General features: G+C 32.6%; 1 protein-coding gene across 1 annotated transcript; it reads left to right on the top strand.

The window, feature by feature from the left end:
- Nucleotides 1-3,388: 3,388 nt before the first annotated feature.
- Nucleotides 3,389-6,181, top strand: LOC112797876 (isoflavone 7-O-methyltransferase-like). Its single transcript, XM_025840986.3, has 3 exons — nucleotides 3,389-3,650; nucleotides 4,317-4,841; nucleotides 5,876-6,181. Exons 1-3 carry the CDS (start codon nucleotides 3,396-3,398, stop codon nucleotides 6,179-6,181), a joined length of 1,086 nt encoding a protein of 361 aa, XP_025696771.1. The 5' UTR covers nucleotides 3,389-3,395.
- The last annotated feature ends 13,212 nt before the right edge of the window (nucleotides 6,182-19,393 follow it).

Genomic DNA, 19,393 nt, shown 5'->3' with positions numbered 1-19,393 from the left:
GTTAAAATAAATAAATAAATCATATTTTGAATATAAAATATTTATTAAATAATAATAATACATGAATAATATAAAAATATATAACAAATTGAATATGTTATAAGTATGATTGTAAATATAATAATAAAATAATAATATTATAACACATTGTGCGGTTTGAATTTAATTGGATCGGTTATAAAAATTAGATCTGAAATCCGATCCGATCAAACGGTTTGCAAAAAGTAAAATCCAATCAAATTTAAGTTAGTGCGGTTTTAATCAGTTTTCGATTTGAATTGGATTGGATGAGCGGTTTAATTTTTGGATCGATTTGAATTTGAACACCCGTAATCCACTCCACAGGTTGAACTAGTGGGCAAAAATATATTATTGGTCAATTTCTGGTCCAATTTTAGTAATTATACTGAGATTTAATTATTTTATTAAAATTTTAATTAGGTCTTTGTATTTATTTTAATTAGATTTTTATACTACTTTTAATTTTGTAATTATTAAGCCATTTTCATGCCAAAAATATTAAAATTAATAAAAAAATTTCTCTTAAAATACATGCAATTAAATATACATCTAATGAAAATTTTAATTATGAAAGCCTTTAATTTACAAAAAAAATATTCAATTAATTCTAACATTTTTATACTAAAAATAATTTAATTATAAAATTAAAAGTAACGTAAAGATTCAATCGAAAGAAAAAATGTAAATACCTAATTACAAATTTGACAAATTATAGGGACCAACAGAATAATTAAACCTTATATTAATAATGAAAAATGTTATTTATACACTAAAATCAGCCACTAAAATCAGTCACTAATGTATTTGTGTATAAATATATGTGTAATTTAATTTATTTTTAATGTGTATTTATATTCTAATATGTATTTATACTGATGACTAACTTGAGTAACTGATCTTAGTGTACACGTAGCATAACCCATTAATAATTAACGTAAGTGTATACAACTTGAATACATTATCGTCGATTTAGAAAATTATTTTTTTTTTCTTAACGATTTGTCCAAAATAAAATAAATTGTAGAGAGTAGTAGTAGTAGTGCAGCAACACCAAACTCACCCAATTCTTCTGTTATAACTGTCTAGACAGAATTGAAAGAAGTTGGTTTACCTGCCCAGGAAATCACTTGATCAATATTGATATTTACATGCACACTAATTGTTTACCCTCTAATTGTATTAGATATTGAAAAATACACACATTCAATTCAAGTCTAAGATCAGAATTTCTCATTCTTTTACTCTCTTCTTCTACCTTATATCATCTCTTCTATACTTTCACATAAAAAAATACAACGTTTTTTTAGCAACAGAGACAAAGAGAATAAAAGTTAGTTGATTACTTGATTATCAATATATTAATTGTTGCGGTCAAAGCAAATCATGTATGTTGTGCACTAGACAAATGTAACAATTAATAATTTGACTGTAGAACGTTGAATGATTTATCATGTATATGTGTAGTGTAAAGATTTGATTGCAAAGTGTTACGTGTTTATATTTTATAAAACCTTGATTAGAAAAGTTTAAACTATATATAAAAAAACCTTGATTAGAAAAGTTTAAACTATATATAAAAATTTAGTAAAAAACTTACACAAAATATAATTACGGATCTCATTATTCCAAATTTATAGGCTATAAAATCGAATAAAAATTATACGTATTTGTAAAATAATTCAATATTTATTTTCCTGTTTCAGATTTTTTTTTCAAAATAAAATACTTTAAATTTGTCACAAAAAATTACAGAAGAGTTCATAAAAAATAATTCACATTAACATAGAGACTGGCATACCAAGAAATAATTAAGATATTAAACGGACCATTCAATTTTTATAAGTGTTGGACGCTTGAATATTATTAGTCTGGAATTATAATTATATATTCGGTTTTGTTAGATAGATAATACCTTTCGTAAATAATATAAATAATAAATTTTAAAATTAGTCTAATAAAACAAAAAATACATTATATTTCCACAAAAATCACAAACACAAGTGAATAAAAAAAATTACCGTATTCGTAACTGCATTATTTACTAACTTATTAGCTACTTATACTTTCCTTTATGTGTTATTATATGCGGATTGGAGCCGTCGTAATAGACTTAGAGACAATAAAGTGTTTAATTTTTATGTATTAAAATCACAGCTATCGCCTATCAGATTAAGTTTTTTATGATCTTATGTTGCGATATATTTTACATTATAAATTCGAGGATCAATTCCCTAGACAAATGTGTATGTGTAAGAGTATTATTGAGAGAGAACGAAAACTAATATGAAAGAATGAAAATTATATCAGATTTTCTCACTAACACTAAACTAGCTATTTATAACACAACTTTTTTTTTTAACAATAAACTAACTACCAGAATTAGTTAAGCTTCACTTACCAATTCAATAAAGAAAACAAGAATTTAGTTCAATCAAAAGTTCTAAATTCTATTTCAGCAGAGAGTTTCTGCTGACTATAATTTGTTTGTTGTGTTTCAGGCTACAAGATTTGTTCCATAATTAATAAATATAATAATCTGTTTTTTATTTTCAATCTTCTAAATTGTTTGCCTAATCAAAATCTGAAAAAACAATAAATCTTATTTTAGATGATTTATGAAATTCAGGTTTGAGACGTAGCAAAATATTTAAGTATTCTATCTCTTAATTGTTGTCCAATGTTGAGTAGTCACAAAATGGCTTAATTTATTCATAGAAAAAGAAATGTCAAGTCTAATGGTCAACACATATTGCAATTTCCCACAATTGTACGATACAAATTGGAAGTTATAAAAAAATGTTCGAGATTATGCTGTGAGTCTAAGAAACTAACCATATATAGGAATTTGCATTGGTTTTGAACCTTGCTCTTATTGGCAATAATAATAGAACAGCTAATATTTTAATATAAAAAAATTAAAAATTAGGAATAAATGATATTTTGAAAAAATATATAATTTTGATAAAAAATAAAAAATAAAACAAAACAAAATATTTAAAATAAAAATAAAATATTAGAGATTAAATTAAGATTTAATTAAAATTTAAAAAATTAAAATAGTACTTTATCTTAAAAAAAGAATTTACTTACCTTCTAGATCAACGAACTCGTCATAATGGAGCTGCAAATATTCAAATCTAAACATCAGATAGATACTGTCCAATAAATATATAAATTAGCGATTTTAAAATAACTATATCAACCTCAACAGTCAAAAACGTGGTAAAACAAGGAAAATTATTAAATTAACCACCTGCTGCATGCAAGATGAAACCTTATACTATAAATTAAACCAATGTGAGTTCAACATGAGCATGCAGCACAAAGATTTAAAAAAAAAAAACAGCACAATCAAAACTATTCACAAAAAAGTTATGGCTTCAAACAATGGGCGCAGTGCAAGTGAGAGCTTCAAAGCTCAAGCACTTGTTTATAGGCACATGTTTAGCATCCTAGACTCCATGTGTCTCAAGTGGATCATTGATTCTCACATACCAAACATAATCCACGACCATGGAAAACCTATTACTCTTTTAGAATTGGTCTTAGTTCTCCAAATTCCGTCAACTAAAGTTGATCGCATTGATGTTTTCATGCGCTACATGACATATATTGGATACTTTGATATAGTAAGAATCTATAATTTATAACTTTACCTCTTTTCTCTTTAATATATTAAAAGAAAATTTTATCTTAAATTATTTAGGATTATTAGGCGTAATGTTCTCATTCATCTTTTCTTTTTCCTCCAAAATAAAGTTCGAAATAATTAATATTTTCTTATTTTTTTATTTTTATATTTACTTATTTAATTCATTTGTTTGCATTATTAATTAACCTAAGATTTCAAAACTATTGTACTAAATTCATAATTATGATTAATATATATTTTAGAAAATTGAATACTTACAAAAGAATATGCTATATATTAAACAATTAATAAAATTCATAAATAATTAAACATCTTGCATGACAGGTACTAAATCTCACTATATATTATTTAATTTGTTTGTCCAAAAAAATTAATAAGTACTAAATATTTATATTATCATCAAAATAATATGAATAAACATATATATCATGAAAAAATTATTGAACACATAAAAGTATTTATAATATATACATTGCTATATCTTGTAATAATCATAGGTGTTTATATAAACACTTTGTATATCTTTTTGTTTTCCCATCTCTAATTTTGTATTTACTTATTAGCTGCGCTTTTGAAAATTACAATATTTGCATTTTAATTATATGAAAAGATTAATATTTATACCTGTATCTATAAAATAAAGGTTAGAATCCAAGATGGCAATCAAGAAGAAGAAAAGGAAGCATTTGCTCTCACAGCAGCATCAGAACTCTTGATCAAAGGCACTGAAAACCCTTGTATATCTCCATTGGTTGAGTTCGTTATAGATCCAGTTCATTCAGATTCCTTCAATTATCTAAGCAAGTGGTTTTCCGACGAAAATCGCCGTCTATACGAAATCACCTTGGGGAAACCTTTGTGGGAGTATCTTGACAAGAACCCTAGACTCATGGGCTTGTTCAATGATGCTATGGCTAGTGATTCTCAGATGATAAAGTTGGCACTGAAGGATCATCACATGGCCTTTGAGGGGTTGGAAACAATTGTGGATGTTGGTGGTGGAACTGGAACCACCGCTCAAATTTTCAGTGAGAAATTTCCAGCACTCAAATACATAGTATTTGATCTTCCACAGGTTGTGAAAAATTTGAAGGGATGCAATAATTTGAGCTTTGCTGGTGGAGACATGTTTGAATCCATTCCTAAGGCTGATGCAATTCTACTTAAGGTAACCATTTAATTAGCAGTGGATTAGTAGTATGTTTGTCTTAATTAATTTCAAAATTAGATTAGATTATTGAAGTTACTTTCTTTTATTGTGAACTATATTTACGTTTTGTTTACGTTTTTATTTTCTGTTTATATTTTTAGTATTTTTAAGTTAAAATCTTGTGAAAAAAAAATAAAAATAATAATAAAATCATATATTATTTTTTTCTCTTATTTTCTTTTTTTTTATAAAAATTTAAAAACAAAAAATAAAAATACAAACAAAACACCCATATATATTCATAAGAGTTTCGAAAACATATTGTTTTAGTATAATTACCTTTAATAAATTAAAAAGTTAGAATATAATCATTCGTAATTTCTTAAAATTAATCTCAAAGTATTAATTAAAATTAGATTTTTTAATATTTTAAATTTTTATATGTTACAAAAACTAATAATTTTTAATTATCTTAGGTATATATATATACCAAAATTAATTATTGAAATCGTCAGCCACTAGTATAAATATAAATTGAAATATCAAATATATATTAAAAATAAATTACATAATATATATTTATATATAAATATATAAAGACTAATTTTAATTTATAAATAATAATTTTGAATCATTTTTACCCTCTATAGATATACCAAAGTAAAAGGATGCATGCCATTAATTAATTGAATTTACATATTTAGTTGAAAACTTTTGAAAGCTCCCTACATTTTCTTCTTACACCATGTAAACAATGCTTTGCCATTTCATTTGGTGACACTGGAATAGCTTCAAATGGTTAATTAACCATTCAGAATAGATGGTTATTCTTAAAAAGTTTATATAAATGTAATTTTTATTTTTATTTTTTTACTTTATCTAAAAACAATAATTTGTCAAAAAAATCACACAATTGAAGTCAACTTTTTTCTTTTACCAAAAAAGTTAGTTGAATAATAAGACACTCAATTTCATTTGTAAAATTAGTCAGTGGAATTGACGATATTACATTATAAAATGGTTGTGATGTATATTTTTGTCTTCTTATGGAGCTAGTCTTACATAATTGGAGCGACAATAATTGCATAAAAATATTGAGAAACTGCAAAGATGCTGTTAAGGTTTCAAGCAAGGATAAAAAGGGTAAAATAATAATTTTAGAAACCGTGATAAACGAAGAACAAGATGAACCTGAAATTACTCGGCTCAAATTTCTTATGAACATAAATATGCAAATTATTCACGGAAAAGAGAGAACGGAAGAAGAATGGAAAAATATCTTTCATGAAACTGGCCTCTGTGATTACAAGATATTTTCATTTACTGGATATTTATCACTTATAGAGGTCTATCCTTAAAAATGACGACCTCATAATAGTTTAAAACTCTGAATAAAAATAAATATTATGTAAAAGAATAAAATACGCATTTTATATAATCGCGTGTATAGTTTAGATAGTACTTTTTATGAATAAAATGTTGGAACATGGCAAAATAAGACTGTGAATTTAGTATTGATGTATGTTACGAATTGAATGTTTCGTTTTTTAAATTAATTAAGGTGTTAATAGTATTGTTTTATAAGTCCCTTGAATGAGAGTTTCTTGTATAATCAATATCTCCCTCTCATAAGCACTTAGCATCAGATTTACATGCACATGTAAGAAGAAATGTCCAGTAAAGGTGTGAATATAAAGGATTAAGTTGGTTTTCATCTTTTAATCACGAACAAAACCGTAAAATCCGAAATGTCAAAGATAATAATATTTTAAGTGAGTGTGTTGGATTGTTATAGATAGTATTAGAATTGGTGTTCAAATTCATGTGTCAACAAGAGATATCAATTGTAGAATGAAAAAAATAATATGCTTTATAAAAATATGAATAACTCTTATTTTAGATATATTTTGATAGATTGAATGGTTTAATTTCCATCTTTCTAATAGAAATAAATTTTAAGGCTTAAAATATTAAAACGAATAATATTTTTAAACGAGTGGTAGGTAGAGGTGGCAGCTGAACTAATCCACCCCGTCTTACTCCATCTTGCATGCAAAAAGTGTATAATTTGGCGAGTTAGTTCATCTCATTCTATCTATACTTAGTGAGGCAGTTTCAAATTTTTACTTGTCTTATCTAACAATAAATTGGCAGGTTAAATTTACCAATTTTTTCTTTTGTTAATTATTAAATTATTAAATATTAAAAAATAGATAATTTTACAAATATTTTAATAAATTTATAATTTTTAAAGATATAAAATTAAATAATTATAATTTCTAAATTTACAGACACTAAAATATTTATAATTCTAAATATCTAATAAATATAATCATCAACTAAATTTTTTGAAACAAAATAATAAAATCAACATTATCCAAAGCAAAACATTGTCCAAAACATATAATTAAACATTATCAAAGTCACTAATTAATCAAACATAGTCCAAATCATAACTTAAAGTAAAACAAACAAACATTCCAAACACAAGCACAAAAGTAATATTCCAAATTCAATTATCATCTTAAAAACAAAAACTTGTCCTCGCTAGACGAAACCTGTCAAAATTCATGGATTAAGCAGTTCTAGTTAGATGAACATTTTTATTATATATAGCTGCCTTAAATTTATAACTCGACCCACTTTTTTGTCGAGTTACGCGAGTCGGCCTGATGGATTTTGGCTCGTTTGCCACCCCTAGTGGTAGGGATGGTAAACGAGCCAAAATTCATCAAGCCGAACTAGTGGTAGGGATGGTAAAGCAGACTACCCACCCTGCCCAAGCCCACCTCAAAATTAGGGCGGGCTAGCTCACTCTGCCAAACTTAAGTAGACTAGAATATCTAATCACTACAACCAAAGTACTGAATAGCGACAATTTATTCTGCAAATTGCGATAGTTTTAAATCGTCGTAAAATCATATCTCAGCGGTTTGCCAACCAAGACCTATTAGAGTGTGGAGATTAATTTTTGCGATGTTTTCAATAACCGCCTCTATGTCACGCTAGTTTGTTTTTGCGGCGGTTACAAACCGTTGGTATTCACAAAAAGGTGGGATTTTTATAAAATTATAATGGTTTAAAATTGTTGCAATTTTTTTTAAATAGAAAAATATAAAGTCCAGTACTAATTTCCATCAATAACAACTTTTTCTTATAAATACACATGGAAGTATAATAATTAGATAGGCAATCATTCCAATTCTTTATAAATCCAAACAAAAATAAACAAACATAAAATAAAGGTACCTAGTACATATTAAGTCACTGACTATGACAATAACCAACCTATTATTTAATTAGAAATATATCCGTTTAAACTAATAGAAAAAATACATAACTAATTATATTTCTAACCATTATCAAATTTTAAATATTTTTCCTATTTATTTATCATTAGTATCTTTCGAAATTATTTTTGTTAGTAATATATATATATATAGTCTCACTTTTAAAGTGGACAACAAAAAAGTTACACTTTCTCTGTGTTTTTAGCCCCTGTAGTTCACAGTTTATAAGACATTCCCATGGTGGTATCTGTGATAGCGTAGTAATTGTGAAGTAGTGGCAATAGTGTGTTTGTTTGTGAAGTTTTATTTTGTCCTTTTCTTCCCTGTTTTCCTCTTTATTATCTACTCAATACATACTTATAAATTTGTAGCACTGATATCGGTCCGTCTCATGTCTCTCTTAAATCACATTAAAATTCTTGAAATGAATTAATCTGATTTATTAACTAAACGCACAAGGGTAATCGGTTAGCCTGTAGTTAATGACGGTTGCTAGTTATAACAAATTAGAAAAGAATTTGTTAGTTCTGTTTTATTGGTGGCCATAAACACTAAACAGTCCGAATTTTAAAATTGAGATTCATAAACAAACAAAAAAATAAACAGGTGAATCCACATAACTCACAAAATTAAGTAGGTTGGACTGGTCCGTTTCAGAACCCTAATTCTATCATACAATTTAATACAACACAATTCAACTCTTCTTTCTACTCTGATTTATTTTCTATTAGCTTCAAGAACCTTTTAAAATGGAATAGGACACACTTCATTCACAAACTTACATGCATGCATGGTTATTACTTTCGTATATATTCTATGCATATGTGTCTAAGATATTCTGAAATTTTTAACATTGATGTGTAAGTTTGACAGAATAATAATGACAATGGAAACCGCTATGGATTCAACTACTTCAGACTTCAGTCATTGCTCGGTTGATTGGTAATGCGTTGGTTGGACAGTATTATACAGTTCTTCATGAATCTCCAGGTTCGGCCTTTCGGTTTTACATTGATTCTAGTGTATTAAGCCAACCTAATTAATGCCAATGTTATGTATCATCACAACGGTATGAAAATGGTGTTTCATTATTTTTTCTGTGTATAAGTTTTCCCTGCTGTCTTACTGAAACAGGAGAAGCAGCACAACTTGTATGATGTAAAAGTAATTACTTTTTTTTATCTTGAGAAAATTATTATAAAACAAAAAGAGTATCAATTTCGAACTATATAAATATTGAGACTTTGATAATTTAGAATTCACAGCATACTTATGCATTAGAGTATCACATGGTTCTTTTGTAATTAAAATTGCCAATGTGTCAATCTTCCATAAAATATTATTGATTCTGTGAACATTATTTCATTAAAGAACTCAGTAATGCTTCTGATCCCCCTGAAAATTCTACTGTCAATGAGGATCAATGAAGACATTTTATAGAATCTGATGTTGATGAGTCAAAAGGCAATGGTGATATATGATTTTATGGCCACACAACTGGTGGATTCTTCACCTCAAGAAAAATAAGAAATCATATGCATCAATTGTGAGTATTACTAGTGTGCATGCACTGTTCTGTATTTCTATTTCAAACCACTGATATTGTTAAGGTGGCAGAGCCCAACAATCCATAGGGCCAAATAGTTGAGCTAGTAGACACTGTTACCAATATTGAAAGTGGTGTTCATTAGGGAGGTGGGAGTGGATAGTGGATACTCTGAAATTTTTTAATTGTTTGGTAAAATATAATTTTTTTATTATTTAATATCTTTTTTTTATATATTCTTTTTATCTATTAAAGAATGTAAGGTGAGGAATTATATTTTACTAAATAATTGAAAAAAAATGGTAAAATTCTTTTACCGATGCTTGAAAGTTGAAACTGAACCAATATTTTGCTTACACATATTTGTATTTCAAAAAAAACATGTTCTGCCTCTAATAGGTGTGAAGCAGCATTTCTGCGATTAATGTGGGTATTTCGGTTTTCAGAGTTGGATCTGCGGCTCAAATTAAAGCCATGAAACAAGTAGCTGGTAAATTAAAATTGGAATTGGCGCAATTTACGGAATTAGAAGCTTTTGCACAATTTGCTTCTGATCTCGATAAAGCTACTCAAAATCAATTGGCAAGAGGTCAACGATTACGCGAATTACTTAAACAATCCCAATCAGCTCCTCTCACTGTGGAAGAACAGATAATAACTATTTATACCGGAACAAATGGTTATCTTGATTCATTAGAAATTGGACAGGTAAGGAAACCATTTATGCAAGAAATCTGAAACCTGGCGTTGAATGTGAAGACTGCTCAAATAATAGAGGAATTTAAGAAGAGTAAACTATTATTTTTATCCATGAAAGTTGAAAACGCTAACATATCTATTCATAGAAGACAAAAACTACCATTTGTACCCATAAAAAATAGATTTTAGCTGGCAAAATTATTCAAATTTTAAAAAATTAAATAAAATTTTTAAAATACCCTTCTTTCCACCTCTACTGCCATCAGCTCTCTTTTCTCTCTCTCTCTCTAAATGTTCTTAGGGACTCCACTCCCAAACTCTACCACCATTCTCCTCCCCAACTATCACCATCACTACCTCCATTACCATCACCACCACCGCTATCGCCACCCTTCCTCCTCCCTCCACCTCTTCGACCCTGATCTCAACCTCAATTGCAGGCTCCGCTTCCCCCTTACCTTCTTCCCCTTCCGAAGATCCAATCCCGTCACCTCCTCCCCTATTGTTTCTCTCTGTATACAAAGAAATAACACAATAAACTACACAAAAAGATTTAAAGCACACCCTTACACTCAAAACAACACAACAAATTTTAAATTTTTTTTTCTTTTTACAAAAAAAAAAACTTTCTCCGCTTGTCTAAATCACTAATGTTCCAACTAATTTGATGCTACGTTCATCTAATACTAATTTGATTCAAATAAATCTATGAAGATGATAACACAATAATAAAAAGAAGGATCTTTACTTGAGGAGGCAAATAAAGATCAGAGAGGGTGTGTGGGAGCTTGATGCGGTCAAACTCAGAGGCGGACATGGTGAGGTAGATGTAGAAAAAGTCAGTGGCAAAAAGGAAGAATACGGCGATGGTGGCGGCGAATTCAAAGCTATTGAGAGGGAACTTCTCCGATTTGGGCTACTTGGTGGCGGGAGAGTCGTCATCGCCATTGTTCTCAAGGTCCCTGAGGAGCAACCTACTGGTATTGATCGCCGTGATGCTCCGTGGCATCCTTAGATTCCAATGAATCACTCGCACTGCTCGTAGCATCCTCAGATCTAGGGTTTCTTTTCGGCATAGACAGAGGTTGAGCTTGAATTAGATGATTATGCTGGTGATGATGGTGCTGGTGTTGTTGAGTCGTGATCGACACCAAAAAGGGAGTATGTGGCAAAGGGGTTAGAGTGACAGTTGAGAAGGAGGGCAAGGCAGTGGTACTGAGCGGCGATGTAGTTGATATTGAGATTGGAGTCACTGAGAACATTGAGAGAGAGAGAGAGAGAGAAGAGGGAGAGATGATAGTAGTAGTAGTGGAGAGAAGGGTAGTTTGAGAATTTTATTTAATTTTTTAGGCTTTGGATAATTTTGCTTGCAAAAATCTATTTTTATGGGTACAAATGGTAATTTTTGTCTTCTATGAATAGATATGTCAGCGTTTTCAACTTTCGTGGATAGAAATGGTAGTTTAATCATTTAAGAATAATAAGTAGTATGAACATGGTAAGTTATTATTATAAGTTCATGAAGTATTATTACAATTTTCCTTTATTTTACTCTATCTTCAATCCCAATGTAGTTCTTGTTTGAAACTGTTTCTCTCATTTTTTGTTGATTTTGACAGATAGTGTCGAAGCGAGCTAGTATTACAATCTCATTTGGGGAGCGGATACGATTCCTCTCTCAAAGGATGAGCTCGACTCGGAATTTACTTATCTAGTGTCTCAATTAAATCGATGTATTATAAAATAATATTGCAGAGTTAATTGCAAAATGATAATCGAAGAATTTGTGCAAAAGATGAAAATAAAGAATAAAGAAAATAAAGAGAAAATAATGAAAATAAATATAATAAAAGATACAAATATACAATGAACTTAAAAAATGGAAATAATGAAAGAGACGATGAAATAATGGAAAGGAAAATATATAAGAAAATAACACTTAAAGGAAAATAGGAAAATGAAAAAGGAATCAAGAAAAATTTAACACTCACATGCACAAGTTTTCTCCATTTCTTGATGCATCAGTGTGACTGAAATTTCTGCAGAGTTTTGATGTTGCTTTGGAATACGTTGGTATAGATGCTTATTTTGACTTGAATCTTCCTAGAGGAAGGATTTGGCAGTTGTTCTCCACACGTTTACTTTGTAGCTTGTTCCTTACTTTTCGCCCCATGTTCTCCATTTCAACTTGAGGATCATCAAGTAATAATCAACTCAACTTGAGAGTCAAGTAAAAGCCTTAATATTCAAGGAAAAGTAGTAACTATTTTTCAACTTGTTTTCCACGTGCTAAAATTCTCAACTTCGACTTCTACTTCGACTCTGCTTATGCTAAAATCTTCGACTTCGACTCTCTTGCTAGCTTTGACAATCTTCGAGTCAAAGAATTAAAAAAATTGGTTAATTTTTGGTGACTAAAAAAAATTGGTTAATTGATCTAACCATTACAATTTTTTTAATGATTAATCGATTTAAATAATAAAATACGAAATTTTTTAAATAATATATTTTATATGTAAATATATTATTCTATTATATTTGATTCAGTGCTGATAACTTTTAAATTTTTAACTTTCTAATTTTATTAGTTTAATAACTGATTTAATTTTTACAACTTTGATTATAAATCATCACTTATCATGTTGACTAATTTTAATTTTATTACTTTTATATAAATAAAGAATGAAATAATATTAGTATATATAATATTATATTTCTTTTTTTTTTTTGCAGCTAGTCTTACATAATTGGAGTGACGATAATTGTGTAAAAATATTGAGAAACTGAGCAAAAATGTTGTTAATGCTGTGATAAATAAAGAACAAAATGAGCTGAAAATTACTGGCTCAAATTTCTTATAATTATAAGCATGCATATATTATTCTCCATGAAAAAGAGAGAACCAAAAAAAAAGAAAAAATATCTTTTATAAAACTGGTCTCTATAATTATAAAATATCTCCATTATCATTTATAGAGGTCTATCCTTAAAGATGACTTCATAATAATTTTTATAACTCTATGAATAAAAATAAATATTAATATTATGTAAACAACTAAGAAAAAAAATGTCTACTTTAAATGTAGAATTTGAAAATGTAATTTTTTTATTTAGTATTTATTCATTATTGTTAGAATAATTATGTAATTTTAGATGTAATAAATATATAATTATAAATACTATATGTATAAAATTATAGATATTATGTTATATAATATAAGATAACTTTAAATATTGTCTCTTTAGTATTACTGTTTTATGTAGTTGTATGTATATTATTGTTTACATAGTATTTTTTATGAATAAAATTTTATTACATGTTATTATATGAATAAAGCTCTACATCCAAACGCGCACGTTTACTGTTCTCGCCTTTTCTTCTTTTTCTTCTTCTTTTAAATTCGCGCATGTATGTTCTTCTTCTTCTTTTCTGATGCTGCATCTTCTTCTTCTTCTTTTGCTTTTTCGTTATCTTTCTTTTTCGTTATTATCATTACGTACCAACAACACCAATATTATGTGTTTTTGTCAATGATTGAGTTTGTTTACTACTTTGTTCAAATCTGAACTAATTTCGGTTCATTTGTCACTTGATGTTGCTGTTAAGTATTGACCAAAATTTTTATTTCTTAAGAAATTTCGGTTCATTTCTTAGTTTAATTTAGGTTTTTAGTTTTGCCTCGCTTGAATTTGCTGAACTTGTTTATATGTGGTTGTTTTGTTAATTTTTGTTCAAATTTGACCTAATTTTGGTTTCTTTGTGAATTAACTGAGGTTCACTTGATACTACTATTAAGTATTGACCAAAATTTTTATTCCTTAAGAAATTTCAGTTCATTTCTTAGTTTAATTTAGGATCATTTAGTTTCGTTTCACTTGAATTTCTCCTGCGCATCTTCCGCTTCGTCTTTTTCTTTTTTTTTTCATCTTTTTTTCTTCATCTTCTCCTTCTTATGTCATTTTCTCAAAATTCTTCTTGATTTACTCTCTCGAGAGGAATAAAACCAAGAAGAAGGATTCCAAAGAAAAAGGAGGAGAAACACGAAGAACAAAGAAGAATACAAAGAAAGAAGAGGAGAAACGCGAAAAAGTAGAAGAAGGAGAAGGAGAAAAAAACAAAAATATTTACGTAATTGGAACGTGTATTTACGTTCCACTAATAAAACTTATTTTTGTTAAATTTCTGCCAATTTAATTAGATTTAATTATTAAAAAAATTTGGATGTGTAGCAACCTCCTTAATAATATTATTGTATAAATTTGTGAAATGAGAGATTCCTACACAATCAATATCCCTCTCACATAAGCATTTATCATGAGATTTACATATGCACATGCATGTAAGAAGAATGTCAAGTATCTAAGAATGAATTAAATCACTTTTTTTCTTGTAAATATTTTGCCTTTTTCTTATTATCCATATATATGTTAAATAATAAGCTACCTAATATGAGATAGAAAAAGGAAGAGGGGTTTGAGATGAGAGAGGGCGAGAGAGGGCGAGAGAGAGGGCGCTGGGAAACCACTGGATGGGGAGGGTCGAGACAACAATTTTTAGGTAAAGATCGAGAGTTTGGAATTGAGAGGAGTATCTTCGATTGGAACAGGACTCGTTCACCATTTTTGTAGACAGGCTACCGGTAGACATATCGAAACAAGAATTGTTTGGTTTGTTTTCATGGACAGGGAGGATTAATGATATCTACCTCTCCAGAAAGATGAGGAGTGGCGTGGTGTACCTCTTTGCATTCATCCGATATACCACAAAGGGTGGGGCTTTGAAAGCAATTGCAGAGATGAATCGCTTGTGCTTACGGGGGAAGGAGATTTTCGTAAGGGAGGCTAAGTATAGGAGGGATGTCTCTAAAGGAAAGAGGACACTGGAAAGTGCAGATACAAGGAGAGAACCAGACAAAAAGAAGATTGAAGGGGGGAAATCTCAGGTCGAACATGGTTGTGCTCTGATAGATCATGTGGTTCCCAGAGGGATAAGAATAGTTCCGACTGAGAGCCAACCGGGTGGAAGCAGAGCATTGGAAAATGCAAATGATCCGCACGCAAGTAGTTTGCTGAAGGACGGAGAGGGCTTGGAGGTAAGGACAATCCAGGTCTCGGTGGCAGAGAATAACTGGGATTGGTTGAAGCGGAGCATTGTTGGAAGTACTATGCAGGCTATTGATTTCCGGTTATTAAGCGTAGTAGTTTGAACGGAATGGCCTAAAGTCGTAAATGTTTATGCATTGGGAGCATACAAAGCCTTGTTAGTTTTCGATAGTACAAACAGTGCGGACGAGGCGCTCACTATCCACAGGACTGATCTCTTGAAGTTTTTTTATCGAGTAGGACGCTGGAGTGAGTATGATCGTTGTGACAAGAGACGAGTATGGATCGAGTGCATCGGAGTTCCGTTACACACATGGTCTGAAGCTACGTTTCGTGCGATTGGTGAACAATGGGGAGAGGTAGTGATGTGCGAGCATGCAACAATGTCATGCTTGTCGTTTACCGCCGGGCGTGTGCTGATTGATACGCCAAGGTTTGATGTTATTCACGAGAAGATATGCATGTACGTAGGCAAAACTAGGTTTGATGTTTTTGTATCGGAAGTGAGGAGCGGGACTTGTGAATCGTTGAGCGGTGCAGAGGGGGGCACGGTCGCACGGAACCAGGGGCAGTTTCTTGGCGACAGCTCTGCTGGCATGGGCAGTACAAGAGTTATTGATGTTAACTGTCATGGGCAGCTGGACACAGGGGACATATCGGCAGATGTGATACTGCCGACGGTGAGGGAGGATGAACAGGTGAAGGGTAAAGTGGTAATCTCCTCAGAAGATTTGAATGAGTGGAATAACGAATTTTTGATTTCCAAAACGGTAACGCCTACATTTAAGGGAATTGATCTCAATTTATCACAAGAGGATATTGGGGGATCACGCACTAATGATGAAGAAACAGATTCAGAAAGAACTGTGTCATGGGATTTTTTGGGTGGGCGAATATGTGCTGGGGCAGAGGCTACTAGTAGTGATAAGGGGCTTGGTTTGGGGCTCACGGAAGCTGGAGTCCAAAACTTTTTGTCCAATGATATGGGACCCCCCTTGGGCTTAAAACACGCAGGCCCACAAATTGGAATTGAAGGGAAACACGGGCTGATATGCGCTGCTTGCATCCTGGATCGGGTGCCACATATGACCCGGACCGAAACCTGTGCGGGAGGGGATTCAGGGCACGTCTTCGATGAAGTGCACGAGGGTGGTGTAGCGGTATTCGGCAGGGGACGAACCCAGTCTTTTTGTGCCGCTCCTTTGTCAGAGGAAGGGGATGCTCCTGATGGCGAGGTAGTGCGTCGGGGGCTGGGATGTCGGGACGCTTCTGTCGAACCGGGAAACCCAAACATTAACCATGAGATGGCTGGGGAGCCGAGAACACCAGCGATGGATGCGGTGATCCTAGAGGGGAGACCGGATGTGCGGGTAGGGCCGAACCGAAGGAGTGGTGGGGACCGAGAACTGGTTTTGGCTGGACAGACCGAGATGGGGGGAAAGCGGGGAAGGACGTGACTGGCGACTTGGGGGTTGCGGTCTTACAGCCTGATGGAAGTGGTCCGGGACAGGTAGAGCCACTGGTGGTGGAAGACGCGAAGCCTGGTGAAGCAATGGATGCAGTGGGTGTTGAAGTAGGGGTTGCAGCTACAAATGGCGCTGAGTCTGAGACGTCTGAAACTACACGGCTAGAAAACATGGAAGAAAATCGAAAGGCGTGGGACCTAGCTATGGAGTGTGGAGCTGTGCAATATGATGAGGAAGATGATATCATGATGATACTCCAGGAGCAGAATGAGGCACTGGCATTAAAGAAAAAGCAGGCCAAATAGAAAGAAAAAGCTAGAAGAAGTCGCCCGAAAAATCGGAATAAGGTGTGTACAACTGTTTTAAAATGAATTTTTCATCCTGGAATGTTAGGGGGTTGGCGGGAATTGGTAAATTGAGTATGGTAAAGAACTTTAGGAGGAGATTTAATTTGCATATGTTAGGTTTGATAGAGACAAAAAAAGAGGTTCTGACTAAATTTGACGTAGTGCAATTGTGGGGTAATGATGTAGTAGGGTGGGAGTTTGTGGGATCGGAAGGTGCTTCTGGTGGTTTGTTGTTGATGTGGGACGAGACGGTATTTAGCATGAGCAATTGTCATAAAGGAGCTAGATGGTTATGTGTGGATGGAGTGCTGGTCAAAAATAATTTTCGGTGTGCTTTCTGTTTAGTGTATGGTGAGCATATTAGGGAGGAAAAGCTTATTGTGTGGGAGGAGCTGAGCTTCATATCAGGCTTATGTCAATTACCTTTCTGCTTTATGAGGGATTTCAATGAGATTACTCAAGTAGAGGAGAGGAAGGGGGCTACTTCTTTGCCGGTATCCGCAGTTGAGTTTAAATCTTGGGTTCAAGATATGGAGCTCGTGGATCTCGTTTTGTCTGATCATAGGTTCACATGGTTCAGGGGCCAGTCATGTAGTCGTATTGATAGAGTTCTGGTTAGCTTGGAGTGGCTGGAAGAGTTTCCTAAAACAAGATTACGAGGAGGGCCACGAGGGTTGTCAGACCATTGTTCGTTGGTTATGGATGTCACACGGATGGGAGGGGGTCCCAAGCCTTTTCGGAGTCTGGATTCTTGGTTTACTCATGCTGGGTTTTTGAGGATGGTGAAGGAGGAGTGGAGGAGCATAGGAGAGAGACAATTCTTGGACAAGCTCAAGGCTATGACGACCCCACTGCGCAGATGGCATAGAGAGAATTTTGGAGATATAGATAGGAGGATTGATAGGTTTGAAGAGAAGATAAGGAAAGTCGATGAAATGGTGAGCAATGGAGTGCATGATGGAACAGCGGAAGCAAGGAGGAAGGCGCTGGTGAGCTCATGTAAGAAATGGTATATCAGGAAGGAGATCCATTGGAAGCAGATGTCTCGATCCAGACATGCTAAGGAGATGGACAGAAACACTAGGTACTTCCACAATATAGCATCGGCAAGGAGGAGAAACAATCGGATTGATGCCTTGAGAATCCATGGAAGAGTAGTTAGAAATCAACCCCGAATTAAAGTTGCTATAAGAGAGTTCTATAAGGATTTGTACCATCAGGAGACCTCACCTAATATAGGGTTTCGGGATGGGCTGGTAAGGCAGATATCTGAGGAAGAAACAGCAGGGCTGGAGTTGATGCCAACTGCTGAAGAAATAAAGAATGCCGTGTGGGATTGTGAGTCAACAAAGGCACCAGGGTGTGACGGGTATAATATGAATTTCATTAAGAAGTGCTGGGATGAAATGGGGAAGGAATTCATTGAAGCAGTCATGGGGTTCTTTCGGTCGGCTAGGCTGCCTAGGGATTCGAATGTCCCTTGGGTGGCTTTGGCACCAAAGTTTGTTGGAGCTACAGAAATCAAAGACCTCAGGCCAATTAGCATGGTGAGTTGTGTGTATAAGGTTATCTCTAAGGTATTGGTGAGGAGAATGCGAAATGTGATGCCAGGCTTGGTAGGCGAGACTCAGAGTGCTTTTGTGCAAGGCAGGAAAATTCATGATGGGGCTTTGATAGCCTATGAAACTGTGCAGTGGATTAAGGCAAGAAGAAGAAGCTCAGCGATAATTAAACTGGACTTTCAGAAGGCATATGATAGAGTCAAATGGAGCTTTTTGGATATAGTTCTGCAAAAGATGGGGTTTGGCCAGAAATGGCGGGGCTGGATTAAGGAATGTGTTTGCTCTGCGTCTATGTCGGTGCTTATAAATGGATCCCCTTCTAAGCCTTTCAAAATGGAAAGGGGTCTACGACAAGGAGATCCGTTATCGCCCTTTCTGTTTGTGCTAGTTGTTGATGTCCTTCATCGAATGATCGGAGAGGCGGTAACAAATGGGCGCATTTCACCACTTTTGGTTGGACGAGATCACATTGAGCTGTCGCACTTGCAGTTTGCGGATGATACTATTCTGTTCTGCCCTCCAGAGGAAGAGACTATCAGGAATTACAAGCGCTTACT

This window comes from Arachis hypogaea, chromosome 4 (assembly GCF_003086295.3).
Source record: "Arachis hypogaea cultivar Tifrunner chromosome 4, arahy.Tifrunner.gnm2.J5K5, whole genome shotgun sequence".
Classification (NCBI taxonomy): Eukaryota; Viridiplantae; Streptophyta; class Magnoliopsida; order Fabales; family Fabaceae; genus Arachis; species Arachis hypogaea.
The sequence above is the reverse complement of the archived record's forward strand: the minus strand, read 5'-3'. Positions and strand labels throughout refer to the sequence as shown.

What these genes read in the sequence shown, in the direction of transcription:
- LOC112797876 (XM_025840986.3), top strand. Translation starts at nt 3,396, where the DNA reads ATGGCTTCAAACAATGGGCGCAGTGCAAGTGAGAGCTTCAAAGCTCAA. An exon ending in ATATTGGATACTTTGATATA is followed by an intron (nt 3,651 to 4,316) that starts GTAAGAATCTAT and finishes TATAAAATAAAG; the next exon opens with GTTAGAATCCAAGATGGCAA. An exon ending in CTGATGCAATTCTACTTAAG is followed by an intron (nt 4,842 to 5,875) that starts GTAACCATTTAA and finishes CTTCTTATGGAG; the next exon opens with CTAGTCTTACATAATTGGAG.